Genomic DNA, 22528 nt, shown 5'->3' with positions numbered 1-22528 from the left:
AGATGGCGGTTATATGAATTATATCACAAACATATGGCATATAAGGAGGCATTTCAAACATAAAAAATGCTCTTATTAAACACTACAAATAACTCGAGACATGGTAAAAAGACTACTTTTAGAGTTTGGGGTAAAAAATGCATATTTCTTTTTAAAAAAGGCCCCAAACACCAATTTAACAATTTATCTTTAAAAGTTCATTCTTACTGTTATCAGATGTCTTAAAAGCATGATATAGGAGTATTTTTATTGATTGAAATGACTCCACTTATGTCATATTTGTGTAATGTTATTCACAGCCGCCATTTGCATTTCAAGATCAAAACAAAATAAGTGTTTATACGTACATAAAGTCGAATCCAGTCAAACCAATGCTCCTACCCTGTGCTATAGACACTTGTGAGCATAACAGCTTGGTTAGTTTTAAAGTTTGGTTATTTGTGTGACTTAGAACTATTCCATGCTACATCTTACCACAAAGAAACTTTACAGAAGAAACTGTTACGATCTACTGGAAGTTGTTAGTAATTTTAAGAAACTATACATGTTCAGACAAACATTTTGGCATTTTACATGACTAGATTGATGCGAATTTTTAGGTATTTATTCGTGTTTGAAATTCAACATTATTCTGCTGTAGAGATGACCCATAAAGCATCTATCATATTGGTGAGGTGATTTTAAATTTTGTAAACTTCACAACGCGTGGAAAACCCACACTGAAATCTAGAAAACGCTAAAGATGCATACAACTATACACGTTAAAATAACAAATACTGCAGAAGACTAAACGCTTTCCGATCCTAATGGTAATATTACTTATAAGAAACATATTTACAAAAATCTCTTAAATAAGTCTCAAAACACGTAAATATTCCATGGTTTCAATATAGATTTCACAAAGAATTTTACCTGAATTTTACCTTTAACGAGTAATAAACAAATGAGTGATACATTGTAATAGTACAAGTTGCGTTACCCGACCAATTTATTTAGGATTGCACCAAAAGGCAACATATTGATTGGACTGAAGTTAAGACAAATACGTGTAATTTAATGATCTTTGACAAAGTTTTTGTAAAACACGTAACTTTCATATATCTTTTTAATTTCATTTCTTCAAACACTACATTTTTTCTTCTAGAACAAGAGGCCTAATGGGGATGTGTCTCTTATCCACTGTCTTGTTGGTGGTGGTCCTTTCGGAACTTAAGAACCTACTAGCCAAATATCTCTATTTTGGTTAATGAGAAGTTGTCGTTTGAGAGCTTAATTGACTTGGAAAAACCTGAGCTGCCGATACGTCACATGCTGCCTCACCTTCAATATAAAAAGTATATCCTCTCCTTAATAATCCTGCTGGGTTGGGTTGATTTCTCCTATATTGTCTGATTAGGGTACACATTGAAGAGTTCATGAATAAAACCCGCTGAATTTTATTGCATGCTGGTCGTAGGCGACTGAGAGAGCGACCCCTGAAGAATCGATGATTTCCTTCCGTGTCTTCTATTAAGGACACATTCAAGACACTTTTGATTTGATTTTTTCTTTGTTTCCTTACTACTCTGTCCTTCTGTGCTTTTTTTCCTTATTGGAGATGTCTCCTTGACGCCCGTTCTCATATGATAATCTTGTTGTTTCAGTCCCTTAAAAAAACGGGACAAACAATTAATGACACACTCTATGCTTCACTTCTGAGGCAGTTACTGGAAAATATTGAACTTAAGCTCCGCGGAAAGCTCACTAAAGGTGTGTTATTCCATCAGGACAATACTCCTGTTCACAAGTCTATCATTGCCGTGGCTGCCATTCACGATTGTGGCTTTAAATTGATTGAGCATCCATCTTATTCACCTGATCTCGCTCCATCAGACTGTCATCTATCTCCAAAACTGAAAGCAGCTATTTCAGGCACCCACTTTCAGTCTGATGATGACGTCATATATGCAGTGGATAACTTACTGAACAGCCAAGAAAAGGAGTTCTATATAAGTGGCATTGTGACCCTGAAACACCGCTGGTAAAAGTATATATAGCTACTGAAGCACAGGTACTTGGGGTAAGAAATTACATTTGTATATATATACTATATAGCCTCGTATTAGGCTATATAGTATATATATACAAATGTAATTTCTTACCCCAAGTACCTGTGTACTGAAGGGGATTATATTGAAAAAAATACATGTCCGGCAAAATTTAAATCCTTCACTATGAGGCTCACAACATATTAATCAGTCCTCGTAAGTATGTGTTTTATTAGTGCATATACATTACATATGAACTGGCGAAAAAATGTTCTCATTTCCTGAATGTCTATGAATTCCACTTGTTTTGAATGTCGTTTGTTTTACTATGTAAATACTCAGGGATAAGTAACATATTTTAGCGAATTGGAAACTGAGGAAACCGAGGTAATCTGCACACTGCTGTAGTGCTTCTATTTGGGGGTAATATTGAGTTATACAGCAGCGCCAGAGAGAGAGTGGTGATCTGCCATGGTTTCCATGTTCCAGAATTAGTACCCTTGTGAGTGTAATATTGATCATTCGGCATTACAGCATTTCGTTATATAAATGCTCCTTGTGACAGACCATAAAATGAATCACAATTTGTTGTTCAATTTTATTTGTTATAAAAGGTATACCTTTCTTTTGGTTATCAGAAAACCTTTAAAGATATTGACCCCTGTGACACTGAAAGTAGATCAGGGCATTTAATTTGAACTAACATGGTAGGTGGTAGTCCTTCATCCAGGCATGATCTAAGCTCAATATTAGCTCACTGAGCCTCTAAGGCATGATCTAAGCTCAATATTAGCTCACTGAGCCTCTTGAAAAAAAAAGTTTGAATGAAAAAGTAACATATATCTTTTTCTCATTTTCTTTAATAATGTTAGCATTATATATTGTAAGTAAATATACATGTATCATTTATTACAAACAATCAACAAATCGTATCACTGCAATCATAATGTTAATTAAAATGTAAGGATAGATCACATGATAATACAGATATAGCACGTGGTATCCAATAATATAGATCACATGATACAGCAGGTGACATCCAGTAATATAGATTATATGCTGTTTTCTTTCTACCTAACCAGTAACCTAGGAAAGATATTATTGGGAAGCTAACTAAAAACAACAATTAATCAATTAATATTGTGTACAAACCTGCATTTGGAAACGAGATTAATTCAACTGATAATATCAACTTAAAAGTATAAATCAATTAATCATACAAATGTGTAACACATGTAATCCTTTGTTTTATCTACTCCGTGAAAATGGTTTGAACATTTAGAATAAGTGTACATTTCTTTGGAATGTGAACCATTATGAATGAAGTTACAAATAAAATACAATTTAATATATAAATGTTAATTCTACTGGATTACTAGGAGGTACATAAATAAATATCACAGTTAATTCATTCTGGTCAATAGATATGTTCTGGAATAAGAACAGAGGTGTTCTCTATCAAAGAATGTTGTATACTTATGTATCACTTACATAATGGAATGTTCCTAAACAACATGTGTATGCCTTAGACATAGCACGTACCCGATACAACAATCGAATCGCTAGTATCAGAACGATATATTTTTTTCAATTCAAAAAGACAGATTTGTTTTCAATATTTCGAAATGTGAGCGATACAATTTTCTAAGCGAAACGATTTGAAAAAGTATCCCTCAAATGGAACATGCAATGTAGCATACTCAACCAATATTTACTATGTATACAACAATTATATTATCTGGTCTGTTCATATTTGGAATAAAAGTAAATTACATTGCAGATAATAACAAACACCACTGTTAAAATAATAAAAAATAATAATTTGAAACCATGAATTTTTTAATTAAGACATTAAGTTAACACCAAACACAACTGAAGTCACAATTACAAACCTTTTTATACGTGTATCGACGTTATCAGTTTATTAAATATCAATTAAAATTGACACTATAAACAAATTGCGTTATCCACTACAGACTTCTCTGTCATATACATTGTATAGGCACACCTCATCTTTACGACCAATTATAGCATGTACAAAGTGAGCTGGGAATACTTCTTAAACGTCAACAATGTCTACTGTTCATAACGGTCTTTATCATTCATGCTTGACTCCCTGCATAGTTTATAAAACTACTGTTTAAATATACTTTAAATCAAGTGAAATATATACAAGTATGTCACCGTTTAACAATAATGTAGATATATAGTGCTATCACATTCTACCGTAGATATATAATATCACATTCAGTGGACTAGTATGAATTATAAAAATAACTAGTGTTCAATAAGGAGCTATAGATATATATAGCTAGAAGACTTAAAACAGCACCATTTAACTTACACACAACATGTAAGTCAGATAAAGCATATACATCGACTGAAATGGACATATGGATTTAGATTTATATAAATACTGATTAAAACCTATATATGGATTAAAACTGAAGGAAAGTTTCAAAAGTGACACTAAAAAGTTTTTCCATGTTCATTGGTATGGGAGTTGACTGCATCAATGGTTATCTAATGTCTATGACTGAAAATACATGTACGTAGAAAAGATCTAAAGCAAAGACAGAAAAACGCCTTGACCTGTTTAAAATGATACTGGTTTTTGTAAACCATATAATCACAATTCTATTTAATGGTACATAAGCCATATAACAATTGTGAACCTTACGAAATATAACAGAAAATCTACAGATATCCGAATAGATCAACATTAAAAACCGAACAAAAACTATACTCAAGATTAAGGTGGGGAATCAACATAAAATGTTAAAAGTAATACTACTATAAAACATTTAAAAACAAATAGTTTCCTATCACCACTAGTTACAGTTTTACATATCTAAACACAGGTACAGCTATTGGATGAATACTGGATGTCAATACTGTAGGAAGAGTATACATGTATATAACAGATACAGGCCAATATAAACCACCACTTATTGGCAAGATTAAAGTCTATCAAAAAACAAGTTACAAGTTTTGTGAAATATCAATACAATGTGTATGTGATAGTAAAAATTACCCTATCAAGATGAATGCTTTTCATACAAACTGTTATATTATTTACTGAGTATGGATCAAGTAATATTAATGTATTGTTAAAACTGTTCATGCTTCCATTCACAAATGTTTAATTCAGATTTTTTTTTACACTTCTATGAAAGTACTATTTCTAGAAACTGAATTAAATGTAATATTTAGGTGATTTTTCGTTTTATTTTTTCATAGTTTCTGTCCTGTTTCTCTTCACATGATTATGTATAAGATTATAGGTTTTTTGTTACAAAGATGTAAAATTCTATCCATCCATCAATCTATCCATAATTAATGCAAATACTGTATACACATCCCCAAAAATGGGACAACCATAAGTTTTTATTAATATAATATTTTTAGAACAGTTTTTTTTAAACAAGGTATACTTCAATGTACATAATGACAGTTTTGCCTTTTTATTTTGTTTGTAGTACCTATTGAATATTTTTTTCTGTAACAAAATCACCCTTACATTGAATTTCATTGATAACAATACAGTAGATTAGGCTTAATATTCAACAATGTACCTAAATTTTCAAAAACAGTTTTCTCAGCACTACAGAACTTCATGAGTACAGAAGACAGGAAATATCAACAAAAACGAGTAAGTACTATCTAACATTGAAATGTTTTCATTAATGGACGGCATATGTTGTAAAACTGACCTAAAGACTATGAGATCTATAATCTATATTATATTTATAGCAGATATTATTTGGGTTATTACACTGATTATAAACAACCATAAAATACTACTGAAAATTATCTTTAAGGTTATTTACGGTTTATATAAAACAGCAAATTGGACAATGCCAGTGACTTTAAAATTATTCAATGGACCAAGCACATATCTGCCGATGTATGACATCTATCAAGGAATATATTATAAACTATCAAATCCTATCTGAAATTTCCAGTTATTATACACATGCAGATATATTGCTTGCTAACATGTGTTTAGGAAGACAATGCGTTTAAAATCCCAATAACTATTGTTTAAAGTTTAATTCCATAGTACTTTCATGCATTTTGCAGCAAGTGGAAATCATGAATTCAAAAACCTCAGCTGCTAGATTTGTACATAAAAGTGTGTACCGTATTGTATTAGCATCCTCGTTTAAGGTATATCAAGTACTCTGATCATTAAGCTCGGGTTAAGTGGTTGTCACTTGGGTAAAATATATCCTCACAGTTATATATGATCGTTTTACTTCCTTTGAAAGTTGTCATTTGGAAACCCTTATCTTGATGATAAAGCTGGCGACAAACCAAGTAATGCCAACTTAAGGTGATACATCGATCAACAGGTGATATTTTCAAAAGTTATCACAATAATTTCACACCTCACATGTAGAATATATATTCTCTTAAATCAATAATATCTCGCTGTTCAAGACAGATTTCATCCCAGGAAGATTTTTAACACTGCTGTGTTACAAACTGTATTTTATACATAAAATATTTATAGTTAAAAACTGCCAACATGTACAAACTTATAATTTCCCCATCCGTTATGTAGGCTATCAAGGCACTGCTAAGTACTATAAAATCAAAAATTAAAGTCAAATTGCAGTTAACAATAAGACAGTGGACAAAATGCCAGTCCATTTGCATGTATCAAAAATTTCGGATTTCGGTTGTTGGAAACGAAAGACAACAATTTGCTCACAGGATTTTAGTATAAAAAAAACGTTTATGGTCAAATTGAAATGACTCTAAGCTCATAAAAATGCCCTGTTTAAAAATAAGAACATTTTGAGGCCTTACTGTATAGCTTGAACTTTTTACTATCGTGGCAGTAAAACCTTTGTTGTTACCTGTACATACTTTTATCCATTGCCTCCATTGTTATTCTTAATACATGTTTTCTCATTAAATGGGTCACCAAATTCGTTATCAACCCAATATGTTGCTGAAATAATTGCTGTTTATCAAGATTACATTGTAAATTCTGCTCTTTTACTGACCACTAATACTCAAGGTGTGACATGCAGGAGGCTTGACTACATAAAACCCATCACATGTACTCGAGGTGTGACGTGTAGCCAGACTCCATAAAACTTGTCACATGTACTCGAGGCGTGACGTGTAGGAGGCCAGACTCCATAAAACTTGTCACATGTACTCGATGTGTGACGAGTAGGAGGCCAGACTCCATGAAACTCATCACATGTACTCGAGGTGTGACGTGTAGGAGGCCAGACTCAGGCTGCCAGGGATATACAGGGGGTCGTTGTTGCTGTGGTTCATCATGTTTGTTAGAGTTCCGCCCGCCATCCTCAAGTTCATGTAGTCCCAGAGAACTCGGTAACAGAACCGGTACTGGTCCTGTAAACAATAAGGTAACACTGATTCAGTAATCATTATAGCATTGTCTTGTTATCAATATTTATGTTTGTTCTTGTTATATTCATTCAGAAGCATATCAATGACCTTCACTAATGAGTATGCAATTGACCTTTACATACCAGCAATGTCAGTTAACTTAGAAACTAATACAACAATGACTAATGGATAACCTTCACTCTCATACATACAAAGCATTTATACAGATGACTTTTTCCCAATTTCAATATAACAAAGACTTTAACAAATGGACAACCTTCGCTCTCATATACATGTAAACAAAGCACATACATATGACCTTCTCTCAAGGTCATATAACCATAACCTTCTCTCAAGGTCATATAACCATGACCTTCACTTACCAGCATATCAATTATCTGCGCCCTCCGTCGCTTCATGTGTTTGATAGTATGGAACACATCTACATCTCCGTCATCATGCATAGCCTGACAAATGGCTACGACAGCACAGAACAATCCGCTGTGTGTGGCACCGTCCTTACAGTGCACTAGAATGGGTGTCTGGTCCCCATTCTCCTCCTTCTGCCAATCTGTTACCATGTCAATGAGGTCAAGTAACATCGACTTGGACTTTGGAATGAAGTCTGGATCTTCCCAAGCATTAAACTGATATTGACGCACTTTATGTGGTGGACTGCGCGGCTGCTGCATGCTGGTTACGTTGAAATGACGTATTGTGACATTTTCTCTTTGGTAGTCTTCAGTATTGTCAATGAAGAAAGGTTCAAATTTCTTTGCCCTGTGGTCTGGCCAATATTCTGCACAGGTATCATCTTCGTGTTTGTAGGACTCCATCATCACTATTGTGTTGATGTCCAGATCATACACAAGTTTCCAGAAGTCAGTTATTGTGGTGTGGAGTGGAGTCTGTGTTACAATGAAGTGGTTTTTCCTCCTGTGACTGTCTAAAAACACAGCATTAATATAATCTGTTCTGCCAAAGGCAGCTGCTTCCAAAACAGGTCGGAAGTCATCCGGAGGGACAACATCTGGGAAGCGATTTTTCACTACATTGAGCGGCAAGAGAGCAGTATGACACTTCTTTGGAGTGACCTTCCGCGTATATCGCTGTAAACAAATGAACTGGTCTTTTAAGAAGGAATGTTTTGTTTTTGGATTTTTGTGTGTAAGCTCATGGTACCTGGACTTTAAGTCAGGCCCGACCCTTGTGTTTCCTGCCACCCTTTCCTCAAATATAGCATCATAAATGAACACATACTGTTTCAGTGTCCTGACCAACGCTACCCTGTCCTTGCGCAGTTTCCTTATGAAGGAGAAAACACTAATCCTGCCCTCAGCCTCGTACTGCTCCAGCAGGGCGTCTATTGCTATATAGCTACCAGTTCTACTGACTCCGGTGCCACAGTGGACAAGGAGTGGACTTCTATCGTTCCCACGGTAATCCCTCACCTTGTTCCTCATATCCAGCATTGGAATAGAATCAGCCGGTACACCATGATCTGGCCAGGAACAGAACTCAAAAAGATGAATGAACCTATGAGATGAGCTATGACGCGTTGTGATTTTGATCGTCCTGATGACATAGTCTGCAAACTGCCGTGTTTCTATTATCTCAAGAACAAAGGATCCGTAATGAACTCTGCCCTGATTTGTATCTGGCCAGTATTGCGTGCACTTGACAATACTGTCTTCCACCGTGTTCGTAATCATCACCACAATTTTTATATTTTTCTGGAATATCATCCTCCAGAAATCGAGCACTGTCTCATCGTTAAAAGGGCTCTGTGCAGCTATATACTCCTCAGATTTCTTGTAACCATGGATGTAATTTGCATTTATAAAATCTCCATTGGAGTTTTCATCTGCGTTCAGCACCACTCTAGTGTGATCATATGGAAGAAGATGAGGAAATCTATTTTTGTTTGCGTTTTTGCTCATTACAGCTGCATTCCATGAAGACAGCTGTCCATGTGGAAGGTCATGGAACTCCTGACTAAACGATATCGGTGGTCCGCCATTTACAGAAGTTGATCCGTTGGACATTATTTCAGTTTCACCTGGGAGGAGTTCCTGTCCGGCGATGATGTAGCGACTTTCACGGTTGGAGTAGATAGTATTCCAGTGTTTCATTGGATCGTAGTAGTCTTGTTCAGGCATTGGGATGAGATTGTATGGCTCTTTTTCGTTACTTTGTGGCTGGTAGACATATCTGCCCTGACGGCGCTTGTACCAGAATATCAAACCAACGACAAGAGCTGCTATGAGCAGTAACAGGATAATGACAACCACTGCCACAATGACGGGTGTATTGTTTGATGTATCAGTTGTGGCTGCTCCGGTGACAGGCAAGCCTGTCTTTGTTTGAATTGGTACCATGCTACTTATGCCAGTCTTTCTAACTTCATCTAAGTAGCTGACGATTTCCAGTGATATAACATACACATGATTTTTAGTCAATGGTTTGTTGGACGTTGGTACCCCACCACCTACGACAAATAGCCGTGGTGATGTAATTTCTGCCGATGGAAAGCTAGCCACCAAATCTCCCGGGGCGGCCCTTTTTGCTGTCAGGTCTTGAACATACAACCTGTACTCAGTCAGAGGTCCTGTGTCAATGACCACTTGGTTGAGGATGATGGTGATCTGGGTGTCGGTGACATTAACAAAGAACGGAGCTGTATGTATGGGAGGTTGACCTATAACTGTGGTCCCAAACACAATAGAAGGGTCACCAAATCCTGCAGAAGTTGCAGCACTAACTGATATCATGTATCGTCTGCCTGGGTGAAGGTTACACAGGACGTAGGAGGACACTGCAGCATTTAGAATAGTTTCAGGATACAACGTATCGTTCTTCATGTCCTGGTACTGTATCTGTAAGTATAAGATATTCATTATCAGAACATTACATACCTCAATGGGAACTAGAGATACTTCACTTTATATAAAACTAACTGGTTATATTGCACCCCGTTGACATTCCCACTTTTCCTCAACTTCACTTAATACTTTTTTTAGAACTACAGCAGTTGCATCTAGTTGTTTTTACCGAGCCAATCAAAAAGGCCAGATGTAGGTGAAGCTTGTTAAAGAGCTTGCAGTCAATTGTCAAGCCATGCGAGTGTTGGGCATTTTTTAACTGAACTACTGTACAACAAAACCCAATTTGATGCTAATCGGGCTCCTTCAAAAGCTGGTTGTATGTGGGTGTTTACCTTTTACAGAGTTATCTCCCCATTGGGAGTGGATGTTTACCTTTTACAGAGTCATCTCCCCATTGGGAGTGGATGTTTACCTTTTACAGAGTTATCTCCCCATTGGGAGTGGATGTTTACCTTTTACAGAGTCATCTCCCCATTGGGAGTGGATGTTTACCTTTTACAGAGTTATCTCCCAATTGGGAGTGGGTGTTTACCTTTTACAGGGTTATCTTCCCTTTGGGAGTGGATGTTTACCTTTTACAGAGTTATCTTCCCTTTGGGAGTGAGTGTTTACCTTTTACAGAGTTATCTTCCCTTTGGGAGTGGGTGTTTACCTTGTATTGTGTTATCGCCCCATTAGGTGTAGTTGGCGGTTTCCACACTATCTCCAGACATGATACATTCCTGTCATTGATGGTGAGAAGAGCCAAGTCTGAAGGTTTGTCAGGAAGAGTGGTTTTATTGCCTACCTCACTGTAGTTTCCCCATCGACTCTCACCTGTACGTGCCTGTACCTGTAATTAAGGAAAACATCTGACCTTGTATCATTTGACACACAGTTATTGTTACTAGACCCCTAGTGATATACGCTGTAGATCAGGACCCCTAGTGATCTACACTGTAGGTCAGGACCCCTAGTGATATACAGTGTAGGTCAGGACCCATAGTGATATACACCGTAGGTCAGAACCCCAAGTGATACACTGTAGGTCAGGACCCCTAGTGATCTACACTGTAGGTCAGGAACCCTAGTGATATACACTGTAGGTCAGGACCCCAAGTGATATACACTGTAGGTCACGACCCCTAGAGATATACACTGTAGGTCATGACCCCCAAGTGATCTACACTGTAGGCCAGTACCCCTAGAGAAATACACTGTAGGTCAGGACCCCTAGTGATATGCACTGTAGGTCAGGACCCCTAGTGATATACACTGTAGGTCAGGAACCCTAGTGATATACACTGTAGGTCATGACCCCAAGTGATATACACTGTAGGTCACGACCCCTAGTGATATACAATGTAGGTCAGGACCCCTAGTGATATACACTGTAGATCAGGACCCCTAGTGATATACACTGTAGGTCAGGACCCCTAGAGATATACAGTGTAGGTCAGGACCCCTAGTGATATACACTGTAGGTCAGAACCCCTAGTGATATACAGTGTAGGTCAGGACCCCTAGTGATATACACTGTAGGTCAGGAACCCTAGTGATATACACTGTAGGTCATGACCCCAAGTGATATACACTGTAGGTCACGACCCCTAGTGATATACACTGTAGGTCAGAACCCCTAGTGATATACACTGTAGGTCAGGACCCCTAGTGATATACACTGTAGGTCAGGACCCCTAGAGATATACGCTGTAGGTCAGGACCCCTAGTGATCTACACTGTAGGCCAGGGCCCCTAGTGATATACACTGTAGGTCAGGACCCCTAGTGATATACACCGTAGGTCAGGACACCTTTTGAGATAGACTATCACCTGTCTATAACTACCACCTGTCTATAACTACCTACCTGTCTATAACTACCCACCTGTCTATAACAACCACCTGTCTATATCTACCATCTCTCTATAAATACCACTTGTCTATAACTACCACCTGTCTATAACTACTACCTTCCTATAACTACCCACTGTCTAGAACTACCACCTGTCTATATATCCTGTTTGTGATGTGTATATCTGCCTGTTTTCCCCATGTATAGTAGTTATAAACAAAGGTTTTGTATTAATCCTTTGGAGTACCTTGAAGTAGTAGAGTGTGGCAGGGTTCAATCCAGTAATGGTGATACTCGTTGCCTGTTGAGCAGACTTTCTTGTCTCATCCACAAATGTAGCACTTTTACTGTAGAAAACCATGTACTCCCTTATGACCCCATTTGAGGTCACTGGGGGGTCATAGGTCACGATAATGTTGGAAACCGTAGAGGTCATACCGGTGATTTCAGGTGCTGACGGAGCTATAAATCAATGTGTGGTTAAACATAAAAATGTGATTTAAGGTGATGTGAAATGAAACCAAAACAAAATCTGCTGTTCATTCTGGCAAATTATCAAACAAATTGAATTGATGTATTTAGAGATAGAAAGTGAACATGAACTAACAGATGACAACATGCAATATAGTTATAACAACCAAGACAAACAATATAACATTCCTGTGATGAAAGTTTCCTCACTATACACAAACACATGCCCATAAACTTTGATGTTTAATACTAATCATAGCAGAGCTAACTAAACAATGTTCAGGTATCATATATGTTTAAATGTTTTTAACTGATTATCAAATTTAAATGACATCAGTTTTTCATAGAAAGTTTTTTTTTCAAAGTCAAGTAAGTTTTCTAAGACTTACAAGTTATTGCAAACATTTTACATACAATGCAGCATGTCAAAACAAGAATATTGCTGGAGGAACAATATTATTATAAGCCTTTTTAAAAAAGAAACTAAAACTATGTGATTAAAATTATCAATCTTATAATTTTCAAAATATCATTTTTCCTAAATTTTTATTATTACAATTTTAATTTTCAATCAACAAATATTAAGCTGATAGTATTTTGCCATGTAAAATATGTCACGTCACTGTGGAAAAACAAAATTTGTCTGACAGTATGAACACATAACAGGTAAACAGAATCTTGTGTACTTACCAGCTTCTAGTGTAGTCAGGAACACAGATCCAGGTGGTCCAACACCTTCCTCGTTCACAAAACTAACCATCACATTGTATACCGTATATGAGATGAGATTTGGCAGGTTGACACTCTCCAAGACAGTAGTATAATTCAACACAGTAGCTGCAGTATTGTTTAAATTTTTCACCAAGATCGTGTAATTCTTGAACACCCCGTTCCTGTTGTTACATTCTGGTTTATTCCATGCTAAAGAACCCGTAGTAGCAGAGGATGATGTCACACGCAAATCAAGGACAAAGCCAGTCGGAGCTGAAATAGAAATATTTAGTGTTAGTCTTAACAAAGTCTGATAGTGTGATTGAGAAACTACAGACTTAGTTTTAATCAGTGTTGTTTTAATTCCTACATTAAACCTAACTGACCTTTGGCAGGTGTGTAGAATTCCCCTTCCTGTTCCATCCTCGACTCCGTCAAGTTGCCACGAGCAATTGAAACATACACTTTGTACTCATATTTTCTCCATGGCAAGAGAGCGGGAACGCTTCTATTTGTACTGTTCAATAAAGAGCTGAAGGAAAAACATTAAATGTAAAGGAGGTGGTGCATGGCGGCCCACGGCTGAATATTATTTTATGCATGATATTATGATAGACTTTTACCAAATACATGTCATTTTAGACACTAAAACGAAAATTGGCAAATGCTGTATACGCAGCACCACCTAACATGATTTCTGTAAAAAATGTGTACCCTCCCTTTTAAATTCAGGATATTTCTCATACAAAAGTACTTGATAAATTTCATATTGCATTGATAGTCTCATGTGATGTTATATTTTATAAAAACATGTGTGTTTAGTATGAATTTGTATAATAGAAAGTGTAATTACAGCTTTTTTAACAAAATTATCAGTAAAAAAATTACCTTCTTGAAATGTTCTTTTATTTGTTAAGTAGATAAAATGTAATAATCGTTGGAGTACTATCAAATTTTGCTTTTAAAAAACATGTTTGCATATTAATCTTGATACACAACCAAAAAAAATCATCAAAAATTACTGGATAACAAAAGATTTTTGCTTACAAAGAAAGGTCATGAAGTAAATTGTATTAAAAACCCAAGGGTTAAAAAGGAGCACCCTGTCTGACACAAGCAGTAAAGTCTGGTTGCATTGTTATTTTTGTTGGATTTTTAGCATTTGCCTCTATTTTTCAGTACTTTCGGTACTTTGATATGTTGTCCAAAATTGGGGGTGTATGCATTTAACATAATAAAATCTTGGCATATCCAGTAATTCACCAAATAAATTTGTTTCATTAAATGTTTATGAATATCCATAGATTATTTCTAACCGGAAATTTTGATAGTACTCCATTAATAACTTTGTGGTATTAGACTTTAAATGAAAAGTTAAAAGCAATGATTTTCACAAAGAAGACATCAAATTAGGCTGAAATTTAATTTTAGTGTCACGGAGCGTGATGATTCATATACAAAATTAAACCTTAAACAAATGGGGTGAATTTGTTTCACAAATAGGAAATAAAAATGTGTTCTATAATAATTAGTGGTCAAAACATTAGCTTTTTATGCAGTTAGATGGCGAAATAATGAAATCACCAAAAAAAGAATATATACATTGAGGAATGGAAATTAATTCCTCCCACATAATCGGGGATATCATGCTTTTGACAAAAATATGTTTCCGGGAAAAAAATCGCCGTGGGCCGATTTAGCCCTCCTATGCACCACCTCCTTTACATACATGTATATCGGGGGAACTTAATGAAGATAATTTTGATAAGAAGTGAACAATTACAATAATTTTATGCAAAAAGCTAAAGTACAGAAATAGCAGCATCTAAAGAGATTCATTATATAAACATTTAGAAGCTTAAAACAGAAAAATATCTATGATTTTAAATCATGACCTGATCTAGATTTGACTGAGCTTTGGACTAATTTCTCCTTTGATTTAGAAGTACAGAGAACTGTATCTTCTGCATGTTGACCTTAAACAGTGTGGTCTGGACCAATCAGATTAAAATCACCTATTACATGCCTGTTCTGGCGAAGTTCGCAGTAAACATAGCCATGTAACAGCTGATTTTAATCTGATTGGGTCTGTCAACTTGATGTTTTTGACAAAAACCAAGGAACTTAGAACCAGAAGATGAAACCAGAGGAACCGTTCAAACAACAGAAAAGCAAAATCATAATCACTCCATATAATTCTATTATTCAAAAGAAGACAGTATCTGGAAATCGTTTGTACAGATAAAAATGTTCGAATAACTGAAGAAAATCTAATGTTACATAAAAACTTACACTACTTGAAACTTAGAGTCAACGATGTCTGGACCACAGCCACGTACCCTGGCCACACGATACATCAATGTTAGGTTGTCGAAGGATACGCTCTGGTCCGTCAGCAGGGTCCAGTTTACATACAGTGACATATCAGATATGTTTACTGTGACGTCAAAATCAGTGAAAACTGCCACTGTAAAAATAAAGAAAATACCTGGATATGAAAGTCTTACTTAATGAATGATGAGACCAACCAATAAAAAAACATTAATTCATCTAATGTGCAAATTTATATATCAATAAGATTAGATGATTCGTTCTTACCTAAAGTGGTAATTATAACATATGTCAATGTTCCATTACCATTTTTTTTCTTTATACGATTTTCAAAGCAATTGTGGCAAAAATATTCTGAACTATGTCTGAGTTGAAGTCGTAATTTTAAGTTAAACCGTTTATCAGGGTCACACATATGTAGAATAAGTTTTGAAGTATACCAACCTGTATATACACTTATAGATGATTAGTATATTTACCTGGCAATGGTTGTATTGTAGTAATCAATGGTTTTATTGTTGTAGTTGTGAGAACTGCAGATAAAAATTGCATTAATAAAGCAAAATTAATGGTTAGTGACATAGACATTCACACCACCACTCTAAACACCAACACGTCAAACCTACAAATGAATAATTAGAGGGGAAAATGAAGATAATTATCCATCATATGATCATATCAACATGAAATCTATCCTGATTATTCCTCAAGAATATGAATCTAAGGCAAATCTACATGCAGTCTAAAATTGAACCACTAGAATGGAACTTGAATCTGCTAAAACATGATACTTATCAAATAAGATTAAGCAGAGACATTGACAAGTGATCTGTACATCAAGACACCCACAAGTTACTCGTACATCAAGACACCCACAAGTGACTCGTACATCAAGACACCCACAAGTGACCCATACATCAAGACACCCACAAGTGACTCGTACATCAAGACACCCACAAGTGACTCGTACATCAAGACACCAACAAGTGACTCGTACATCAAGACACTGACATGTGACTCGTACATCAAGACACCAACAAGTGATCTGTACATCCAGACACCCACAAGTTACTCGTACATCAAGACACTGACATGTGACTCATACATCAAGACACCAACAAGTGACTCGTAAATCAAGACACTGACATGTGACTCGTACATCAAGACACTGACATGCGACTCATACATCAAGACACTGACATGTGACTCATACATCAAGACACCAACAAGTGACTCGTACATCAAGACACTGACATGTGACTCGTACATCAAGACACTGACATGTGACTCGTACATCAAGACACTGACATGTGACTCATACATCAAGACACCCACAAGTGACCCATACATCAAGACACCCACAAGTGCCTCATACATCAAGACACCCACAAGTGACTCATACATCAAGACACCCACAAGTTACTCGTACATCAAGACACCGTCATGTGACTCATACATCAAGACACCCACAAGTGACTTGTACATCAAGACACCGACAAGTGACTCGTACATCAAGACACCCACAAGTTACTCATACATCAAGACATCCACAAGTTAGTCGTACATCAAGACACCCACAAGTTACTCGTACATCAAGACACCCACAAGTTACTCGTACATCAAGACACCCACAAGTGACTCGTACATCAAGGCACCCACAAGTGACTCATATACATCAAGACACCAATGAGTGACTTTTACAACAAGACACTGACGTGTGACTTTTACAAACAAGAAAAAAATTCATACATTTTGTGTCATTTTAAGTAGGAGGGATGTAATAGTTTCTTCATTACATTGTAGACATGTTATGTAACATAATGGAGATATAACGGCTATAAAAAAAGTAAACAGAATATTTTATAACAGTTAACAAATTAGTGATGTTGAAAGGTATTTAGAAAACAAACATAGCACAGGAGAATTTTTATTTCTTCTTATTACCATCAACAAAGGGACATAGTTCTGCATATACTTGGGGCTGACTCCCAATTTTATTACCATGAGCAAAGGGACATAATTCTGTTATATACTTGGGGCTGACTCCAAATTTTATTACCATGAGCAAAGGAACATAATTCTGCATATACTTGGGGCTGACTCCCAATTTTATTACTGTGAACAAAGGGACATAATTCTGTATATACTGGGGGCAGACTCCTAATTTTATTACTGTGAACAAAGGGACCTAGTTCTGTATATAATGGGGCAGACTCCCAATTTTATTACTGTGAACAAAGGGACATAATTCTGTATATACATATATTGAGGACTGATGCCCATATTTAGTATGTGATACTTTACCATCCCAGAAAAATGTAGAACTGCTCGGGGATTCTAGGATTGTGTATTTCGGTGACAATAAGGATGACCAAAGGAAGTCAGGTCATTAGACAGAAGTATGACAGATTTAAAGAGATTGATGGAGAGAGTAAATACCTACAGCCCCCTTGTAGATACACATGTATATAAATGTCCCCTTGTAGATACACATGTATATAAATACCTACAGTCCCCTTGTAGATATACATGTATATAAATACCTACAGCCCCCTTGTAGATACACATGTATATACCTACAGCCCCCTTGTAGATAAACATGTATATAAATGTCCCTTGTAGATACACATGTATATAAATACCTACAGTCTCCTTGTAGATATACATGTATATAAATACCTACAGCCCCCTTGTAGATACACATGTATATATAAATACCTACAGCCCCCTTGTAGATACACATGTATATAAATACCTACAGCCCCCTTGTAGATACACTGTATATAAATACATACAGTCCCCTTTAAGATACAAATGTATATAGATAGTCCTCTAGACAGGTTTAGCAGCTTATTACAAGGGAGGTTATAAGCAATCTGACATTACCTGCAACGTTGTAAAATGACGTTACGGCATGTAAATGTATGAACATAATGTTTCAAGTGTCTTTCTTGAGCACTCGATTTCTCTACATTTTGTAACTAAGCCAAGAAAGAAGCAATCATACAGATGTTCAAAAACATAATTTACAACAAATTTCTCAGGCTACAAGAATTAAAGTTATTGCTACGTGTAGCAGATGAAAAAACCATATAAATTGATGACATCATGCTCACAAAATTTCAGGGATTCACGTCTACAGGTACAAGGAGATATTAGGTTGCTTATACCTCTCTCTCATTAATATCTGGTCACAAGTAGCAGAAATGTGTCTACACAGTGAAATACTCTACAGTAAATCTGCTTGATACAAAAACTGACTCAGGACTAAAATGATGTTTATTGCATAATCAAATTTTCATATGTCACTGTGTAGTACCAGATATGACTTACAAGCACCACACATATAGATTAAGGTATATGAGCACATGTAGTATCACATGTGATGTATGCTGTAAAATAATGTCAAACTGTCCACCACCAAAAGAGAAGAACTCCATTTATACTGTACAATATATGCTTGTTATATTTTCTTTTCACTCCATATAAGGTTAATAGAACATTAAGTTGATTAGAAGTCCAATCAAGAAAGATTAAGTCAAAGTTATAGTTAAAAGATATGAAATAAGCAATTATTTATCAAAAAGCATTAATGATTTTTTTTTCTGATGATATGCACTGTACAAGTTCCTCATATCTTACCAGTATCATTAGCAGATGAATTGTCTAAATAAACAATGTAGCATACTTGAAATAAATCTATCACAGCTTTTATAATATTTTAGATAAATTGCACTAAAGCAAGTATTTCAACACACTGATAGTAATATATGCATTTCATAAACAATGTAACTTGGAATATGATGAGAATTGATGAGTACAATTTTCACCATAATGATCGACAGCCATTTTTATAAATTTACACATCAAAACTGTTTTCCTTGATATCTATCACTACTGTCAAATTGCCCATTACAAACCCATTAAAAAGCCATTACATATGTTGGGATTACTTTTGTACACCTTTAATGGCCCCTAAAGTAATGGCCAAACCCATTACAAACCCATTAAAGTTTTCACTAAGTAATCGCCATTACAATGTAATAGGGCCATCAATAATTAGTTTTCAATGTAATGGGCATTAAACCTTATGGTGTAATGGGCATTAAACGTTTTGGTGTAATGTAATGGCCATTAGGTTTGGAGCAAAACCATTTTTGTAATGCCCATTAACGGTGTCATTACTTTCTGAAGTGTACTCTGTAACGGCCATTACATTTCGTCAGAAAAGGTGTAATGGCCATTAAAGGTGTACAAAACTAATAGACCCATTACAAGAAAATACACTTTAATGGCCATAATTTTTACAAATATAATGACCATTACTTTTAAAGTACAAAAACTGTTCAGAGATCAACATAATTGTAATGGCCATTACGTTTTTACAAACAAAAGTGTAATGGCCATTATATATATACAGGTATACAAAATTAATGGACCTACATGTAACCATTACATGAGACGCATTCAGAAAATTTAGAAAATGCATTTTACCACTTAATTTCATCAAAGTTCGTCATGAACTGTATCACTATGCATGTTTGACAATATCCTTGTACTTGTAGTCCTTCCATTAAAAATTGCATTCAAATTGATCCATCATTTGTTTCAAATTTACAACTGCTTCAAAAATGGGTATTGTACACAATCATGTGGACCCAAAATCCTTTTAATATTCTTCAGATACATGTAAGAGTGATTTATGTTCATTATTGCATTAATTCTCAATGTACATATGATGTGTGTTTGTACAATTTAGAAAAATAGGCAATACAATTTAAGAAATGGCAAAGCTGTTTGAATATAATGTACACTATGTAAATTTAGGTCACATGCATGGTGATTGGTTTTAAGTTAATTCTTACCTATAAACAGGTTGACATACTTCCAGAGTTGAATAAATCATTTCCTGGTAGTCTTGTATTAATCATGAACCAGGTATTAAAGATAAATACTTCCCTTCATTTGTAAAATAACATGTTGTTCATCTGTATGAGAAAAGCCTCATGGCTGTCATGTATTGGAACTCTCCTGCTTGAAGTTATTGGGCGGGAAAAATTTGGCGGGAAAATTTGGCGGGAAATTTGAAGTATTGTAATATAGACATGAAATTAAACAATAACAATATAATAAAAAATAAGATACTGAAATAATACATTAATTTAAGGCCAACAATTCATGGTAGTATATAGAATATTGTCATAATTATGTATTACAATATGATGTGATGATATTTGTAACAATTGTAATGGCCATTGCATGAAAAAAATGTTACTTATGAGGAATTGCACATCAGAATAAAAGAATGTAATGGCATTACATAAAGGCACCATTCAGTAATGGCCATTGCATTATGACCATAATTTGTTATGGTCTTTAAATGGAAAATGTAATGGGCATTACATGAAGGTACCAATAAGTAATGGCCATTACATTGTGACCCTAATTTGTTATGGCCATTAAATCGAAAATGTAATGGGCATTACATGAAGTTACCAATAAGTAATGGCCATTGCATTGTGATCATAATTTGTTGTGGGCATTAAATGGAAAATGTTATGGGAGTACATAAAATCCACAGTTAGTAATGGCCATAACATTATGATGACTCCACTCTAATGGCCATTACAAAAATTACAAAACATGAAGTAATGGCCATTATTTTGTTAATGACCATTACAAAGAAAATATTAATAGGAAAGTAATTGAAATTTAGAAAAATAATGCCCATTACATTACTTAACTCCAGGTTTGTCCCAAAAAAGGAAACGAGAAATAATGGCCAATTTTAATGGAAACAGTGTTTTTAATAGGTTTGTAATGGGTTTGTAATAGATTTGTAATGACTTTGCTGGGCAGTAGTGTATAACAATATATATTTACTTACAAAATGATACTAAGTGGAGTAAATGGTTTTCCTTGATCATGATAATATATTTACTTACAAAATGATACTTAGAGGAGCAAATAGTTGTCAGACTTACCAACACATTTCACTGAAAAGAAATCAGTTTGGAATCCAGAGATTTTTTCACTGAATGGCTTTTTCCCGTCCTTTCCGATGGTGTCCACACGGAACCTGTATTTTGAATTAGGGTCAAGCCCAGTAAAATTGTAGGAGTAGCTAGTAAGGATGGGTGTATCCGTGACAGATGTATTCAGGAGGCTGTACCATGTAGTGTCAGACATATTGTCACTCTTATGCCAGACTCTGAAACATTGAACAAGACAAATTGATGTATATTTTGCATCTTTTGAGGCTGAATTTGTTAATCAAAAACACTCAAAAACTAAATTCTATACATGAGAGGCTGAATTTGTTAATCAAAAACACTCAAAAACTAAATTCTATACATGAGAGGCTGAATTTGTTAATCAAAAACACTCAAAAACTAAATTCTATACATGAGTGTTTCCAGTGATATAGATCACTGATTTCTATTTCTATGATTATTTTGAGTGTTTGAGTTCTTTTTTCATTTTATCTAAAATGCCAATGATATCCTAAAAAGAGTTATTTCCCTTCAGCAATTCAATACAATTACAATTGTACTTTCACTAATAAATGATAAGTCTATGTTTATGAAAATAAAACCAACCGCATATATTTCACAAAATCTGCACTTTTCCCCAACAAACTCTGATGAAGACAGACAATGTTGAATTCAAATATCTTGCTGATATAATTAATTAGAAACATCTCCCCGACTACAACTCACTGGTAATTGTAGATAGGACCCTGTCCATTGTCCACACTCTCGTGCCATGCTTGCCATGTGACTGTGACGTTACCACATTCATTCCCACTGATGACGGGTGGTATCCGTAACCGAGGCAACTCTGACATAAATGATCATAAAATGTATTTCAATTATATATATCTATTAAAAAGGTGTTT

The 22528-nt window shown here is 35.3% G+C and overlaps 1 protein-coding gene across 6 annotated transcripts in view; it reads right to left on the bottom strand.

Moving 5' to 3' along the window:
- Positions 1–2871: 2871 nt before the first annotated feature.
- LOC117319184 (receptor-type tyrosine-protein phosphatase kappa-like) overlaps positions 2872–22528 on the bottom strand; it is a 34145-nt gene continuing 14488 nt past the window's right edge. For 3 of the 6 annotated variants that reach the window (XM_033874028.1, XM_033874023.1, XM_033874053.1), the window contains 11 exons: positions 22350–22470; positions 21615–21841; positions 19273–19296; positions 16110–16163; positions 15592–15766; positions 13686–13831; positions 13279–13572; positions 12365–12579; positions 10938–11117; positions 7784–10276; positions 2872–7403 (listed from right to left, as the gene is read on the bottom strand). In XM_033874028.1, the coding sequence (XP_033729919.1) occupies positions 7242–7403; positions 7784–10276; positions 10938–11117; positions 12365–12579; positions 13279–13572; positions 13686–13831; positions 15592–15766; positions 16110–16163; positions 19273–19296; positions 21615–21841; positions 22350–22470 (4091 nt within the window). In that variant the 3' untranslated portion in view covers positions 2872–7241. The remainder of the gene's footprint in view (positions 7404–7783; positions 10277–10937; positions 11118–12364; positions 12580–13278; positions 13573–13685; positions 13832–15591; positions 15767–16109; positions 16164–19272; positions 19297–21614; positions 21842–22349; positions 22471–22528) is intronic. The other 3 variants (XM_033874042.1, XM_033874035.1, XM_033874049.1) reach the window with 3 other exon arrangements.

This window comes from Pecten maximus, chromosome 2 (assembly GCF_902652985.1).
Source record: "Pecten maximus chromosome 2, xPecMax1.1, whole genome shotgun sequence".
In the NCBI taxonomy this organism is placed as follows: Eukaryota; Metazoa; Mollusca; class Bivalvia; order Pectinida; family Pectinidae; genus Pecten; species Pecten maximus.
Note: the sequence above shows the minus strand (reverse complement) of the source record. Positions and strands in the feature narration are given on the sequence as shown.